The sequence below is a fragment of the Leucoraja erinacea genome, chromosome 16 (assembly GCF_028641065.1).
Source record: "Leucoraja erinacea ecotype New England chromosome 16, Leri_hhj_1, whole genome shotgun sequence".
In the NCBI taxonomy this organism is placed as follows: Eukaryota; Metazoa; Chordata; class Chondrichthyes; order Rajiformes; family Rajidae; genus Leucoraja; species Leucoraja erinaceus.
The window spans coordinates 44,623,920-44,640,798 of NC_073392.1; the positions used below are offsets into that span (position 1 = coordinate 44,623,920).

The following is a 16,879-nucleotide window of genomic DNA, read 5'->3' on the forward strand; positions in this document are numbered from 1 at the left end:
GGCTGGGAGTTGGTGGTTGTTATGTTTTATCATTTGTTGGGTGTGCGGGCGTTAGTTGGGCAGGTGGGCTGGTTGCTAAGGCGAGGGGGCCTTGTGGGGAATGATTGCGTCTCCTTAAGGCCAATGAGCCTATAGGATCTCTGCTTGCGGCGGCGGGAGGACGACGTGGACGGGCGGGCTGCGAGTGCACAGACAGCGGGGTCGCTGGCGGGAGCGGCGGAGAGGCCTAAAAGATGATTTCCTACTTTAAATCGCTCCCTACTCACATGGTAAGAAGGAAGTGGAGGAGGAGAAATACTCGAGGCTCAGGCTGTGGCCTGTGGATAGGACGGGGCGGCCTGGCCTCGAGTGAGGGAAACTTCTGACTTTCTGTGTATAGCGATTAGCAAACGGCTAGTATTAGTATTATCTCTCAAATACAAGGGGAAAAACGATAGGGGAAAGGCCGTCGGGTCTAGGTTTGAAGAAGGGTCTCGACCCGAAACGTCACCCATTCCCTTTCTCCAAAGATGCTGCCCGTCCCGTTGAGTTACTCCAGAATTTTGCGTCTATCTTGGGTTTGGGTTTGTTGCATTCGTCTGCACCGTAAACACCCTGCCCTCATCCCCACAATATGGTGCGATTGAACCATATTCGCGTCAATTGACAGCGTTTTCTCTCTTAAACCAACCCAGTGAACGTGCAGCTCACTCCAACACCATAAGGCCGCCCAGAGAGCCATTCCAGTCGATCACGGGAGATTTGCACCTTGGAGAAGCCCCTTCTCTTCGAAGATACATTTGGAAGGAAAGTTAGACAGGGAAGGGGAAGCAAATCAAATAGGCTCAGAAGGTGCTCGATGCGGAGTATAAACCCTGCCGTGGACATGCCGATTTTGTGCTGCATATATTTGTTTAAATACAGGATGCCGGCCTCTTTGTAGTTTTCAAGTCAGCTCGGAACATACAGATCAAAAATCGGGGTCGACATCTTCTACAACCGTTAATGACGCTGAGAGAGAGGTGTTTGTTGTATTGTAACGTAAACTGAATAGAACCGTGTTGTCATAGGCAGAGTGTGTTTGGGTTGGTGGAGAGTCAGTGATGGTGGCGGCGCAGCTAATGTGAACTGAGCAGAATGAAGCTCTCACTTTCTGTGTATGAGGATTAGAAAACGGACCACGATATATCTCATGCAAGGGGAACACGATGGAGATAGAACATCAGGTTTCGGTTTGTCGCATTAGTTTGCAGCGTAAAAATCTGACCCTTATCCCCACAATATTGAATATGGTGTGAGTGAACCATACTCGCGGTATTGACGATATTTTCTCTTTAAATCAATCCAGTCGCCTCGGATGACTGCAGATAGGAATTGATTACATTTTTATCTGTGTCCAATTACCCTTGATAATGTTATAATTTAAATATATTTGCTTTACATCAAAAATGTTCATATCGATTAATAATTACAGATGGAAATAGCCTGCCTAATCTTGTACTTTATCTCTCATCATCAAACTGTGAACAGTTTTGGCCTTCACTTACTGACAGCTGCCCCTTAAAACTAAGTGAAGTATAGTTAAAATTATGTTGACGTTTTTTTTTTTTAATGCAGTGTTTTTGTAAGTAATGGAAACATTGCATTGCAGTATAATGAAAAGTAAGCTTAAAGCTGAAAAAATTACACTTAACAGCATATTTCAAAATCAAAAAGTTGAGACATTTTATTTCCATGGATCTGCTTATAATAAGCTGACAAGTGTAGATTTTGAATTAGAAAATTAGATAAATCTACTTCAACTGGGAAAGTGGACCAAGAAATAGCAGATGGAATTGAACTTGGAAAATATTCATTTTGTTATGTATTTAGTTAGGCCAGGAATTGCACAGTAAATGACAGGGCTCTGGAGAGTGTTTTAGAACAAAGGGTATAACTACATAGTTACTTAAAAGTGGTGAAGGTGACATTTGACACGTTTGCCTTTATTGAATACAATAGTTGGGATGTTATTTTACTGCTATCTAAAATATTGGTGAGACCACATTGTGAGAGTATTGTGTGTAGTTCTGGTTGCTCGACTATAGGAAGAATATCATTAAGCTTGAAAGGGTGCAGAAAAAGTTTATGAGGATGTAACTGGGACTTGGAGACTTGAGTTATAAGGAGAGACTGAATAAGCTGGAGTATTTTTCCCTGGGGTATGGTACAGAGGGGTGGGGGGCTTGAATACATTCAGAGATGAATGTCAGCCTTTTTCTCAGGTTTTGGAAATATAAAACCAGAGAATATAGATTTAAGGTGAAATGTAAAATATTTAAAGGAAACCCAGTGTGCAACTTTTTAACATGGTGCGTGTGGAATTATCTGCCAGAGGAAGTTGTAGAGGCGGGTACAATTACACCGTTTAAAAAGCATTTGGACAGGTGCATGGATAGGAAATGTTTAGAAGGATGGGGACCAAATGCAGATAAACAGGACTACTTTCTTAGTTGGCATGGATGAGTTGCGATTGCTTGAAGCAGACTTATTATTGTCATATATACAGAAGTATGTTAGAAAGCTTTTTCGCAACTTTTGAATTGGCATCCAAACAGCAACACATTTTCACAAGATATTGTTCCCATTCATATCACTGGATGGTAAGCCGCATCATGAGATGCCAAGATCTGGAGCAAAATAACATTTTTTTTCCCAGAGGTCAGAGCATTCATGTAGAAGACATATAACCATATAACAATTACAGCAGGGAAACAGGCCATCTCGGTCCTACAAGTCCGTGCCGACACAACTTTTTTTCCCTTAGTCCCACCTGCCTGCACTCATTCCATAACCCTCCATTCCCTTCTCATCCATATGCCTATCCAATTTATTTTTAAATGATACCAACGAACCTGCCTCCACCACTTCCACTGGAAGCTCATTCCACACCGCTACCACTCTCCGAGTAAAGAAGTTTCCCCCTCGTGTTACCCCTAAACTTCTGTCCCTTAATTCTGAAGTCGTGTCCTCTTGTTTGAATCTTCCCTATTCTCAAAGGGAAAAGCTTGTCCACATCAACTTTGTCTATCCCTCTCATCATTTTAAAGACCTCTATCAAGTCCCCCCCCCCTTAACCTTCTGTGCTCCAGAGAATAAAGACCTAACTTATTCAACCTATCTGTAACTTAGTTGTTGAAACCCAGGCAACATTCTAGTAAATCTCCTCTGTACTCTCTCTATTTTGTTGACATCCTTCCTATAATTGGGCGACCAAAATTTTACACCATACTCCAGATTTGGTCTCACCAATGCCTTGTACAATTTTAACATTACATCCCAGCTTCTATACTCAATGCTCTGATTTATAAAGGCTAGCATACCAAAAGCTTTCTTTACCACCGTATCTATATGAGATTCCACCTTCAAGGAACTATGCACGGTTATTCCCAGATTCCTCTGTTCAAATGTATTCTTCAATTCCCTATCTGAAGAAAGGTCCCTGTTTTCCCAGGCGAACATCACCATGCTCAACATACATTGCTGGTTTCCCTGAGTGGTTATATCATTCATATCTAAACTCCAAACCAATCATTTAACTCTGAGCTCTGTCACGGCAAGAGATTACAAGAGAATGGAGGAAATGCATAAACATTGTTTTGGAGGTTTTGTGGAGAAAAAATATATAATCTTTGCAGACTGGGAATTGCAGCTGTACAAAACTTTGTTTAGGCCAGATCTGGAATATCGCGTATGGTACACACTGCATTACAAATACGTGAAGGCCTTGGAGAGGATTATAGAATATTAGCGATAAGGAGAGACTGGACAAACTTGGGTTCTTTTCTATAGAGCGTTGGCGACTGAGATGCGATTTGATAGAAATGTATAAAATGATGAGAATCTCAGATGTACTCGGGTTTTTTCCCCAGTCTGAAAATAACAAGTGCCGGAGGACATAAAAGGACCCAAAGTGCTGGAATAACTGTCGGGCAGCATCTCTAGAGAGACCATGGATAGCTGACATTTTAGGTGGAGACCCTTCTCCAGACTGATTGCAGGGGGGAGGGGGAGAAGAAAGCTGGAAAAGGGGAGGCAGGTCAAAGCGTGGTAAGTGATGTCGACATAGACAAGGGGGGGGGGGGGGGTTGGATAGGCAGATGGAAAGATGGAAGAAAGGCCAGATATAAGAACAGAAGGTGTGAATTAGAGGGCATAGCTATAAGATGATTGGGGTTTTTTTTTAACATGGAGTATGGTACGTGCCTGGAACTGCTACCAATGGAGGTGATGGAAGCTGATACAATAGCAACATTGTGGCACCTCGACAGGTACATAGATAAATTACAGATCACATGGAGGCAGATAGGATTAGTTTATATTTCTGGACCTGAAACTTTACTTATTCCGTTTCTCTAGAGATGCTGCCTGACCTGCTGAGTTACTCCAGTTTTTTGTGTCTTATCTTCTTTTCTTTTGGTGAGCTAAATCCTTAGTTCAGAGAAAGCTGAGGGGAAACCTGATTGATGTATACAGAATTATGAAAATCTTGGATGAGATGGATAGTGAGAAGCTTTCCCCCTTAGCAGAGGTATCAACAACCAGAAGACCTGGATTTAAAATCCAGATTTGGACATTTTAAATGGGATTTGTAGATTTTTTTATATTTTTGTCACGCAATGGTTGATTGCAATCTGTAATGTTCTGCTCAAGGTGGTGGTGGAAGCATGCATGCCCTTAACATTCAAATACAATGTAAATTAGCACTTAACTCCATTACATGGAAGAATATAGGCTGATAACTGTAACATGAAAGTAATATAGATTGACATTTGATAGGCTGTTGGGTCTCTACCATTGCTTTGTGATTCTAACTCTGAAGGTTTGCAGTAGTCATTGTTGAAATTAATGTAAATGTGGTAAAGTCTCAAGTAGCAGTAAGATAAAGATTGGAATCTGTTTCTCAACATGGCATGGGAATAAATACTGATCAGTGTGTAGTTGCTGTTGAAATAATAAAGTTCAAAAAGTTAATTTTAATTTAGAACTAGACTAAGTGGGACCCATTGGGTCCAGTCACACGGGAGGCATGGTCCCCCAATGCAACCCATTCCCCAATGCCACCACTCGCCTGTTTCCCCCAATGCAACGGCGGGTGTGTTCTGTAGCCGGGGGACAGCTTCAGACGGGAAACTTCCTGCGGCCAGGGGAGGCGGTTGGCTTCAAGGGGGCTGGTGGGTGGGTGTGTGTGTGGGATGGGAGGGGGCGCGCTTGGGGGGAGGGGAGGGGGTGCGTGCTCACCAGGCCCCGGCTCTGCTTCAACCGCACTCCTGGCTCCAGGACCTGGCTCTGGACTCACACAGCTGCTCCCGTCCCCAGCGCCTGTCGCGCTCAAAGCTCCCGCCCCGCCCGCGGAACAGAGCCCACACTGCTTCAGCTTTATTCTCGACGGGCTCACAGACTCTGCCCCGCCTCTGGGGTTTTATTCTTCAGCGGGTGCCAGAAGGGACGTTACCTTCATGGTGACTGGCGGGCGCGAAGACCAATCTGCTGATTTAAAAAAAAAAAAACTTCATAACTTTTGTAATCTTCCACCTATCGGAACAAAACTTGGTGGCTTGGAGCAGAGGAGAATGGTGAGGTGGCGAGTAATTCTAGCGATTATAGGGTAGTGTTTTTACGCTCATTTAAATACAATGCAGACTGGAAGTGGTCAAGATGAGATATTAATAATTGTATATATGTGACTATTCATCGATTTTTGTCTCTGTTAAACTGCACTGCCAAGGGAGCAAGAACAGAAGAATTATTATAAATGCAACCATTGATTGTCATGGCTTACAGGTGCTCCTCAACATACGATGGGGTTATGTTCCGATAAATCCATTGTAAATTGAAAATATAATAAATTGAAAATGCATTTAATACACCTAACCTTTAGTGGCCGCCCGCATTGTCTGGTGGTGGCCAAGAGAGGTTCCTGTCTTCAGATATTTACTTGAAACAGATTTTTTTTTAATTAATTTTTTTAAAAGCACAGGTGTCCAGCGAAAGCGGTTGCCACAAGTTTATATTTAATAGCAGCGACTGTGCCTATCCGTGTTGTACGTAGTCGATGCCAGAGCTCCACTGTCTGCACAAGTTGTTCTGGATGTATCAATGTTACAAAATTTTGAGATTTAAAAAATCAAGTCTAATTTATCCCATCAGATAAAGCATAAAAAGAAGTTTAATTTGACACCTAATTCACTTTCATATCTCAAGTATATAAAGTTATGGCCATTTTCATACTCGGAAATTAGCATCTTGTTCCCTATTGATTGAACTGAATGAAATTTTCAGTTATCGTAGATTGAACCATTCTGAAACAAATATAAAATAATCTTACTTGGATGACCTGAAATTAAAGCATATAATTAGTTAGTTACCCAAGTGTAGCTAATTTCAAACTTCAAATACTAGATCTAAACATCTATCCATTTCTTAATAAATGATTAACATTTTTAAATAGCCTAAGTGTCCAAATAATATTCATAAATAATTCACAATAAAACATGATTTTTAAATCTAATTTACATTAATTTATAGGCCAAATGGAAGGAATTCAGTGTTCAATTGCTGTAAATTAAAGTCCATTTAAAATCGGCTTTCTAGTGGGTTCCTGTGAACGCACTGGGTTAGAACATTCACATTGCGGTGGATTTGAGCCCTCAAATGCCCAGAAAAATACTGCGGGATATAATGGGCCCAAAATTAGCTACTCGCAATATTAAACTTTGTATAAAGGGATCTTAAGAAGCCCTTTTTAATGTAAAAACAAACAGCTTACCTTCTGTTGTGTGCTCTATGCGACCCTGACGGCTGCCGGTGGTCACGGGTTTAGAGTGATTTTTAAACTACTATAACTATTATACAAGGCCTTTAAAACTAATAATAGCTTTTGCGACGGGGTCTTCCAACGATTTCCGTTAATAATTAACTAGGCTGAACATCTTCGATTGGAACAGCCTAGAGAAAATCGCGTTTTTAAACCCGCCCCCTCTAAACGGCGCCAAAATAGCGCACACCCGCAGCGACAGATTTTCAGCTACGCTTCAGGTAGGCTTTGCAACATACCTACTGGATGCTGAGACTCTTTGCAACATACCTACTGGATGCTGAGACTGGCTCACTTCCATCAACTTCCCCCACAAGCATGTTTCTCATCTAACATTTACCATGCAAGATCCAGCTCAGGACAACGTAATCGTTTAAATCTGCGTAGATCATTGGTCTTAAAGATCATCGTTTACTTAAAATGAAAATAAGGGAAAGGGACAGTTATCAGGGGATTAGCGCGGCTGATTGGCGAGGTTATGAACGGTGGCCATCACCCACTGAAGCTGATCTCGGGTATATATATATATATATATATATATATATATATATAAAGTATTTACACGCATACAATCCATGGTGAGCAATAATGAACAAGCCCAGCATCACGAGAGTAGCGTACCGTATTTCACTAGCCCGGGAAAAGATCAAAATTCAAAGTACGGTTTCTATTGAATGTATATTGCTTTTGCACCATCGTAAAGTTGAAATATCATAAGTCGAAGAGCATCTGTATTCATCGTTGAACCTACTATAACTGTTTAACTTGCAGGACTATAAGGGACAACAGTTAGCAGAACAAACATTTCAACGAGTAATTATCGCATCTGCTGTAAGTATATTAATTTTTTTTAAAGATTATCTTGAATTTTGAGTTGGAATTACAGTATTCATTTTCTTTAATAGATTATTGGCTTCATTTATGGTTACATAATTGAGCAGTTTGGATGGACTGTTTACATAGTTCTGGCTGGTTTTGCCATTTCATGCTTGGTAAGTTAAATACATTTTCTCATAGTAATTAGTATGCTTGTTGCAATTTGACTTTAAAAAATTATCATTTTTGTTTATTAACAAAGTGATTTGGTTGGAAAAAAGCTGCAAAAATCAACTTTTTATGGTCTCTTCGCATTTAGTAAAAAATATTGTTTTTTTGTGTGTGTGTCTCATTGGTAAGAAGTACTTACAATTATTTATGTTCAGCTTTATATTTTAATGAAATCACGTGTTGATTTGGCTAACTATTCGGTGCAACAGTTGGTATTTTTGTTAGTTAACTCTAGTCCTTTACTTTTCAGCTAACTCTCCCTCCGTGGCCTATGTATCGTAGTCATCCATTGAATTGGCAGCCAGCAATAGAGCCAGAGGAGAAAAAGCAAACTGAGTGTGCCAAGAAACCTAAAAAGCATAAATAATATCTTTATTCTGAGCACATCGTTGTTTTTACTTTATGGCTTAATAAAGTTTGCTGAATTGGAATGTACTTTGATAAGTTGGTTAATTGGTGATTATTCTAGAGCAGATGTCATCAATGCTATGACAAGAGAAAAACATTTTATGCATTAAATATTTTATTCCTGAAACACAAGTTTGGGGAGAAAATTGAATTTGAAGTCCACTGTCACACGATAAGAAGACATGGAATGTATTCAAAGCAGAGATCAAAATGCATTTGAATTAAGGACATTCAGGAGTATGTGGAAAGTGCTGATCTTGCTCAGTGACGGCACAAGCTCAGTTGGCTTACTCCTCTGTGTTGAAGCTGTATGAGAATACAATCAATCTTGTGCATGATGGGCAGCAATCCCAGACATCCTGGGTGGTGGGAAAAATACAATTCCTCTCATTTGAGAGGTTAACCTATTATTATTATTGCGGAATTGAATACACTATTTCACTCTTGATCCTAAAAACACATAAATGCATATTGCTGCTGAGGTATGTGTGTAAAATTTAGGAAACAACTAGACCAAGTGCAGACCTGTTGGGTCTGTTTCCCCAACGCGCGTTTGCAGGGGAGGGAGGAGCTGCGGCATCACACTCACACTAACCACCCCTCAAACACACAGGGGCGGAGGGGGGGGAGACGGGGTGGGGAGAGGGGAGGAGGAAATGGGAGAGATTTGGGAGGGAGAGCAGTGCGGGGATGGGGAGGTTGGCGAGGGCAGGAAGGGAGGGAGCGGGGTGGGAGAGGGGTAGCGGGGAGTGCGGGAAGAGGTGCAAGAGAGAGGGGAAGGGGGGGGGGAGGGGAAGAGAGAGGGTGGAGGAGGGAGGTGGAGGGGGTGGGGAGGGAGATGGGTGGGGGGAGATAGAGTTGAAGAATGGGGAGGGAGGGGGAGAGGTGTAGAGTGTGTGAAGTGGGAGAGAGGTAGAGGGAGTGGTGGAAGGGGTGGCGGGGAGAGGGGAAGAGGGTGGGGGGAGGGGAGAGAGGGGAGGGGGGAGGGAAGGGAGGGGAGAGGGGTAGGGGTGGGAAGGAGGAGGGAGAGGGGGAGGGAAGGGGGGAGAGGAAGGAGGAGGGACGGGAGGGGGGTAGGGGGAGTGGTGGGAGAGGGGTAAGGGAGAGGAAGAGTGGGGAAGGGGTAGGGGGGGGGAGAGGGGAGTGGTGGGGGGGGATGGGGGGAGGAGGGTGGGGGGGAGGGAGGGGGAGAGAGGGGTGCAATAGAGGGAGGAGGGGATGGAAGAGGGAAGGGGGGGGTAGGGGGCAAAAGGGTGGAGGGAGGAGGCGTGGGGAGGGGTAGAGAGGGGGGAAGAAGGGAGATGGGGAGGGGGGAGGGGAGGGAGGGGGAGGAGAGGGAGGGGGTGGGGTGTGGGGGGGCGGGGGAAGGAGATGGGGTGGGGGGGAAAGAAGGGAGAAGGAGTGGAAGAATGGGGAGGAGGGAGGGGTAGGGTGGAGGGAGAGGGGAGAGGGAATGGGGAGGGGGGGAGAGGAGGGGTGGGAGAGGGAGGGGGAGAGGTGGGGGGGAGGGAAGGGGTGGGGGAGGGAGGGGGAGAGGGGGGGGGGGGAGAGAGGGGAAATAGTGGGGAAGGAGAGTGGAAGGGGAGGGGTAGGGACAGGTCCAGGGGTGGGAGGGGGCGATCACCCCCCAATCCTCTTTCTCTATTCCCACACAAGTGATGACACATATAACCATATAACAATTACAGCACGGAAACAGGCCATCTCGGCCCTACAAGTCCGTGCCGAACAAATTTTTTTCCCCTTAGTCCCACCTGCCTGCACTCGACCATAACCCTCCATTCCCTTCTCATCCATATGCCTATCCAATTTATTTTTAAATGATACCAATGAACCTGCCTCCCCCACTTCCACTGGGAGCTCATTCCCCACACCGCTACCACTCTCTGGGAGAAAAAGAAGTTCCCCCTTCATATTACCCCTAAACTTCTGTCCCTTAATTCTGAAGTCATGTCCTCTTCGTGGCTGCGGGGGTGGGGGCTGGGGCTGGTGCAAAGGCATATTTACATGGATCCATTCCGATTGGACATCTGTGAGCATTGGGCATTGTGACATCACACGACGGAACGTTGCATTGTGACATCACACGGTTGAACGTTCACCAACATGTTATGGCTGAGAGCTGTTTTATTTTTTAATTTTTGGGGGGGAGGGGAGAAGGATTTTATTTAAAAATGTGTACATAAACACGACGAAATTTAATCAGGAGTGGATACTTGGAATGGAAAGTGAAATCTCTATCGAAATGGAAAAAATCTCGGCGATTCTGTGTCTGGTGTCGGCGTAGTAAGGAATCAAAGGCTGGCAGCCACAAGTCAGGCAGCCACAGAGTTTTAAATATAGATTAGACCAAGTACAGACCCGTTGGGTCTATTTCCCCACAACGGCGTTTGCGGGGGGGGGGGGGGGCGGGGGGGGGCTGCGCTATCACACTCGCATTAACCACCCCCAAAACACAACAGGGGGGGGGGAGAAGAGGCGAGGGAGGGGAGAGGAGGAGGAGGAAACGGGACAGATTGGGAAAGGGAAAGGAGAGAGGGGGGTAGGGGGGGACAGAGAGGGGGATAGGGAGAGAGATGTGGGGGGGGGGGGGGTGAGGGAGGGGAGGGAGGGAGGGAGAGAGGGGTGGGGGAGAGGGGAAAGAGGGGGACGGAGAGTGGAGGGGAAGGGGGGAGGGGAATGGAAGAGTGGGTATGGGAGAGGGGTAGGGGGAGTGGAGGGGAAGGGGGAGAAAAAAAGGAGGAGTGGGTAGGGGGATAGGGGGGGCGGGGGAGAGGGAAGGGGGTGGGTAGTAGAGAGTGAAGAGGGGTGGGGGAGAGAGGGATGGGTGTGGAGAGGGAGAGGGAAACAGAAACATAAGATTATAAGATCCCCCCTCAATCTTCTAAATTCTAACGAGTACAAACCAAGTCTTTCTTCATATGAAAGTCCTGACATCCCAGGAATCAGTCTGGTTAACCTTCTCTGTACTCCCTCTATGGCAAGAATGTCTTTGGGCATTGGGCATTGTGACATCACACGATGGAACGTCCACCATGGGCTGGGGCTGGTGCAAAGGCATATGTAAATGGGTTCATTCCGATTGGACATCTGTGAGCATTGGGCATTGTGACATCACACGATGGAATGAATCAAAAGGCAGAAAGGCAGCCGGACGGATGCCGGACGGCGGCAGCCACAGACTTTTAATATATAACTAGACCAAGTGCAGCGTTGGGTCTGTTTCCCCAACGCGCGTTTGCGGGGGGGGGGGGGGGGGTTACGTCGTCACACTAACCACCTGGGTCTATTGGGTCTGTTCCTCCAAAGCATGGTTGCGGGGTGGGTATCTGGCACCCACAAACACACGCTCATCACACCCCTTGATATTATCTTAATTTTATTGATTGGCTTCTTTTATCCCATCTCCACCCTATCCACTGACGAATAGCCCTCACCTCTCAGATGCCTCTAGAGGTGGGGGGGTCAGAGAGAGTGTGCACAGACAGAGTGGAAGAGAGAGAGAGAGAGAGAGAGGGCAGAGAAAAAGATAAAGATCAAAGAGAGCGAGAGAGCAGAGAGCGGCTGACAGGCGCTGCGTGGAAAAGTGATTTATTAAATCAAAATGGAAATAACTTAAAATACAACAATTTAAATGGTAAAGATAAAATTTATTCAGTTATGTTCATTTTCGTTGTGTCTCTTGCTCCATGTTTTGTGTTCTTTCTCGTTGATCCTCGAGACATTGTTTCTCTTGTCACGGCTGTTCATTACTTTTGTCTTGAATTCCTTTTTTTGGAGAATTTGGTAATCATGGGGGACTTCAATTTTCATATTAATTGGGCAAACCAAACTGGGCAGGGTAGACTAGAGGAAGAGTTTATAGAATGTATTAGAGACGGGTTCCTAGAACAGTATGTCACAGAACCGACAAGGGGGGAGGCAATCTTGGATCTGGTCCTGTGTAATGAAGCAGGATTAATTAAAAATGTCATAGTTAGGGACTCGTTGGGAACAAGTGACCACAATATGGTCGAATTCCATATTCAAATAGAAGGGGAGCAGGTTGAAACCCAGGCTAGGGTGCTTAGTCTAAATAAGGGGGATTATGAAGGTATGAGGACTGAGCTGATCAAAGTTGACTGGGATAGCAGACTCAAGAATAAGACGGTACATGAGCAGTGGTGTACGTTTAAGGGTATACTGTATAACCTTCAAGAAAAATTTATTCCTATGAAGAAAAAAAGGGGTAAGGGTAAGAACAGTCAGCCATGGCTCAGTAAAACTATAAAGGATAGTATTCGGCTGAAGGCAAGGGCATATAAGGTAGCCAGAGATAGTGGGAGGGTAGAGGATTGGGAAGCATTTAAAGGTCAGCAAAAAATAACTAAGAGATTAATTAAGACGGGGAAAATAGACTATGAAAGGAATTTAGCGAACAACATAAAAACTAATAGTAAGAGTTTTTATAGCTATATAAAAAGAAAAAGGGTGGCTAAGGTGAACGTTGGTCCATTGGAGGGTGAGACTGGAGAGTTGTGGGTGGGGAACATGGAAATGGCAAAGGCATTAAACGAGTATTTTGTATCAGTCTTCACCATAGAAGACACAAAAAATATTCCAACGCTGGATAAACAGGGGGCGGTAGGAATGGAGGAGCTAAATACTATTAAGATCACCAAGGAGGTGGTATTAGGGAAATTAATGAGACTGAAGGAGGATAAATCCCCTGGGCCTGGTGGATTAACATCCAAGGGGCTTGAGGGAGAAAGCGGTGGGGATTGTGGATGCATTGGTGATAATTTTCCAAAACTCCCTGGAGGCAGGAACGGTCCCAGTGGATTGGAAAATGGCCCATGTAACACCTATATTCAAAAAAGGAAGTAAACAGAAGGCGGGTAACTATAGACCGGTTAGTCTAACATCGGTGGTAGGGGTGGGTAAAATGTTAGAGACAATTATTAAAGAAACAATAACGGGGCACTTGGATAAACATGACTTCATCGGACAGAACCAGCATGGTTTTGTGAAGGGGAAGTCCTGTTTAACGAATCTGCTCGAATTCTTTGAGGAAGTAACAACCCGGGTGGATAAAGGGGAACCGGTGGATGTGGTATACTTGGACTTCCAAAAGGCTTTTGACAAGGTGCCACATAAGAGACTATTGCTAAAAAATAAAAAAATTATGGGATTGGGGGTAATATATTAGCATGGGTAGAGGATTGGCTAACAAATAGGAAGCAGAGAGAGTGGGGATAAATGGTTCATACTCGGGATGGCAACCGGTAACTAGCGGGGGTTCCGCAAAGGGTCGGTGCTGGGACGCCAGTTGTTCACAATTTATATAAATGATTTGGAGGAGGGAACCAAGTGTAATATATCAAAATTTGCGGACGATACAAAAATGGGAGGAAAAGTAGGGGATGAGGAGGATAGGAAGAGTCTGCAAAAGGATATAGATAAGCTAGGTGAGTGGGCAACAACTTGGCAGATGAAATTTAATACTAATAAATGTGAAGTCATTCACTTTGGGAAGAAAAATGATAGGGCAAGTTATTTTCTAAATGAGGAGGAGCTGCGTTGTAATGCAACGCAAAGGGATCTAGGGGTATTAGTACATGAATCACTGAAAGTTAGTATGCAGGTGCAGCAAGCAATCAGGAAGGCCAATGGAGTTTTGGCCTTTATTGCTAGGGGGATTGAGTATAAAAACACGGAGGTCTTGCTGCAGCTGTACACAGTATTAGTGAGACCACATTTGGAATACTGTGTACAGTTCTGGGGTCCATACTTAAGAAAGGATGTACTAGCCCTGGAGGCAGTGCAGCGAAGGTTTACAAGATTAATTCCTGCAATGAGGGGATTGACATATGAGGAAAGGTTAAGTAGGCTGGAACTCTACTCTTTGGAGTTTAGAAGAATGAGAGGCGATCTCATTGAAACATATAAGATCGTGAGGGGCCTTGATCGGGGTGGATGCACACCGAGGATGTTCCCAATGATCGGGGAAACTAGAACTAGGGGACATAGTTGCAGAATAAGGGGGGGCTCTTTTAAAACTGAGATGAGGAAGAACTTCTTCACCCAGAGGGTGGTTAATTTATGGAATTCACTGCCCCAGGGAGCAGTGGAAGCAGAAACTTTAAATATATTTAAGACTAAAATAGATGTTTTTTTAGCTGCTAAGGGGATAAGGGGCTACGGGGAGAGGGCAGGGATATGGACCTAGGTATGGTTAGTATAGTAAGACCTGAGTGATCTCCTGGACAAGTGTCGATCGCCTGGATTGGGGTCGGAGAGGAATTTCCCGGATTTTTTTTCCCGAATTGGACCTGGGTTTTTATCCGGTTTGTTGCCTCCCCCAGGAGATCACGAGGTTCTTGGGGTGGAGAGGGGTGATAGCGGTATAAAGGGGAGGGTAGTGTCTTGTGTTCTGTGTCTTGTGTCTACTGTTTGTGGGTAAGTGTGTCTGTTTAGTGTTCAGCCATGAGCGAATGGCGGTGCGGGCTCGACGGACCTGGTGGTCTACTCTCGCACCTACTTTCTGTGATTCTGTGAGACATTTCTAACGTTATTTCTTGTTGCGTCTTCGTTCCTTTTATGAAGCCAATAACATGAATAAAAAGGACAATTTTATCTTTTGTAGATATTTATAAACTTCTATAAACATTGTACTACCGTGTACCGATCTGGCTGTTTTTTGGCAACTTCCTCTCGTCTCTTGTGCCGTTCTGCTCATTACTGCTTCTCAATGTTGCTTTGTGTTGTTCCTTGAACATCCAGCAACTCGATTGCTCCCATCTCTTTGCAAGAAGGCTCATCAGCGTCTCTTCTTCCTGAGGAGACTGAAGAAGGTCCATACCGCTGCACCATCGAGAGCATCCTTACCAACTGCATCACAGTATGGTATGGCAACTGCTCTGTCTCCGACCGGAAGGCATTGCAGAGGGTGGTGAAAATTGCCCAACGCATCACCGGTTCCACGCTCCCCTCCATTGAGTCTGTCCAAAGCAAGCGCTGTCTGCAGAGGGCGCTCAGCATCGCCAAGGACTGCTCTCACCCCAACCATGGACTGTTTACCCTCCTACCATCCGGGAGGCGCTACAGTGTCCCAAACTCGGGAACCAGGCTCCGTGTGCCGACCAGCTCGGTGCCTCAGGAATTTACAAACAAGATCTTTCAAAGGGAGATATGTATTCGGGCGGCGGCTGTCACCACCTATACTAAAACAACCCACCTCGGTGACCCCCCCATATTCACCACCCCCCCCCCCCCCCCACAACCCCCCCCCCCCCCCCCCCCCCACCCCCCCCCCCCCCCCCCCCCCCCCCGGACACTTATTATTTTTTTTTTATTCAAATCGTTTGCTATGTCGCTCTTCAAGGGAGATGCTAAAATGCATTTCGTTGTCTCTGTACTGTACACTGACAATGACAATTAAAATTGAATCTGAATCTGAATCTGAATGATGTGAAAAAAAAGAGAAAGATATTTATCACGATGTAGATATTCATAAACTTGTAAAGGTAATTTCATCTATTGTAGACAATTATAAACTTCTAAAGACAATTATTTATATAAATGCATTTACCTATAATTTAAAAAAAACATTACACAATTATGTACCATTTTGTCTGTATTTTGGAAGCTTATTGTTGTGTTTCGTTCCATGCAAACTTGCATTAATTTTTGAAGATCCTCAAGAGGTTCAGTCCTTTCTTGTTCTGTCTCTTGTTCACTTCTGCTCCATACTGTTTCTCAACATCTCTTTACAGTGTCCATTGACCATCCTACAACTTGTTTGCTCCTGCTTCTGGGCATGAATTTAAAAAAAGGAGATATTTATTACAATGTAGATATTTATAAAATTCCATCTGTCAATCCATCAACATACAAATAAAAAAGAGATTTTGTATCGTATACCAATTTCGGTGTTTTCTATCAATTTCTTGTTGTGTTGCTTGTTCCCTACTGTCCTTCATTTATTTCTCGCAGATCCCAAAGACGTTCAGTCTAAATATCTCGGATCCAGAAATGAGGCGACAATGACAGCTTGAGACAAAAAGGCAGCATTTGAATGGTATTAGGGCATTCTGATAAAACTAAAGTAAATTTGTATCAAGGATAAAAAAAAACAATGCACGGGTCCCAAATAATTTCAAATACTGACCTTTCATCCATCTTAAGATCTGAAGTTGATTTTCACTGATGGTTACAGAATTTTCAATTCCATGCAACTCCTGAGAAAATGCAGTCAATCCTTACAAACAAAATAACTCAACAATAGACCAAAGTGGAAAGTAACACTCATGTCAAACAACAGAAAAGGTAACAATAATTTCTTACAAGGCAGAAATTAACCACATAACCTTGATACGCAATGCCATTACCAACACCAAATTCTCAAACATCAATATCTCGGCAACCATCATTTACTCAATAATTGACTCAACAATTGAACTGTACCTGATACATATACCCTAGATGTGCAAGCCTGTGGTTTTATATCTTGCAGCAAATAATCCATCTGCAAGCTTTATCATGAAGCATGAGAACAGCTCCAGCAACTTTCTATCCAAAAATCAAATGCAACTGGCAAGATTTTACATG

At 44.1% G+C, this 16,879-nt stretch overlaps 1 protein-coding gene across 1 annotated transcript; it reads left to right on the forward strand.

Moving 5' to 3' along the window:
• Positions 1-110: 110 nt before the first annotated feature.
• Positions 111-8,318, forward strand: spcs1 (signal peptidase complex subunit 1). Its single transcript, XM_055648298.1, has 4 exons — positions 111-269; positions 7,607-7,666; positions 7,741-7,827; positions 8,133-8,318. The coding sequence occupies exons 1-4, from the start codon at positions 234-236 to the stop codon at positions 8,247-8,249; spliced, it is 300 nt and encodes a 99-aa protein (XP_055504273.1). The 5' UTR covers positions 111-233; the 3' UTR covers positions 8,250-8,318.
• The last annotated feature ends 8,561 nt before the right edge of the window (positions 8,319-16,879 follow it).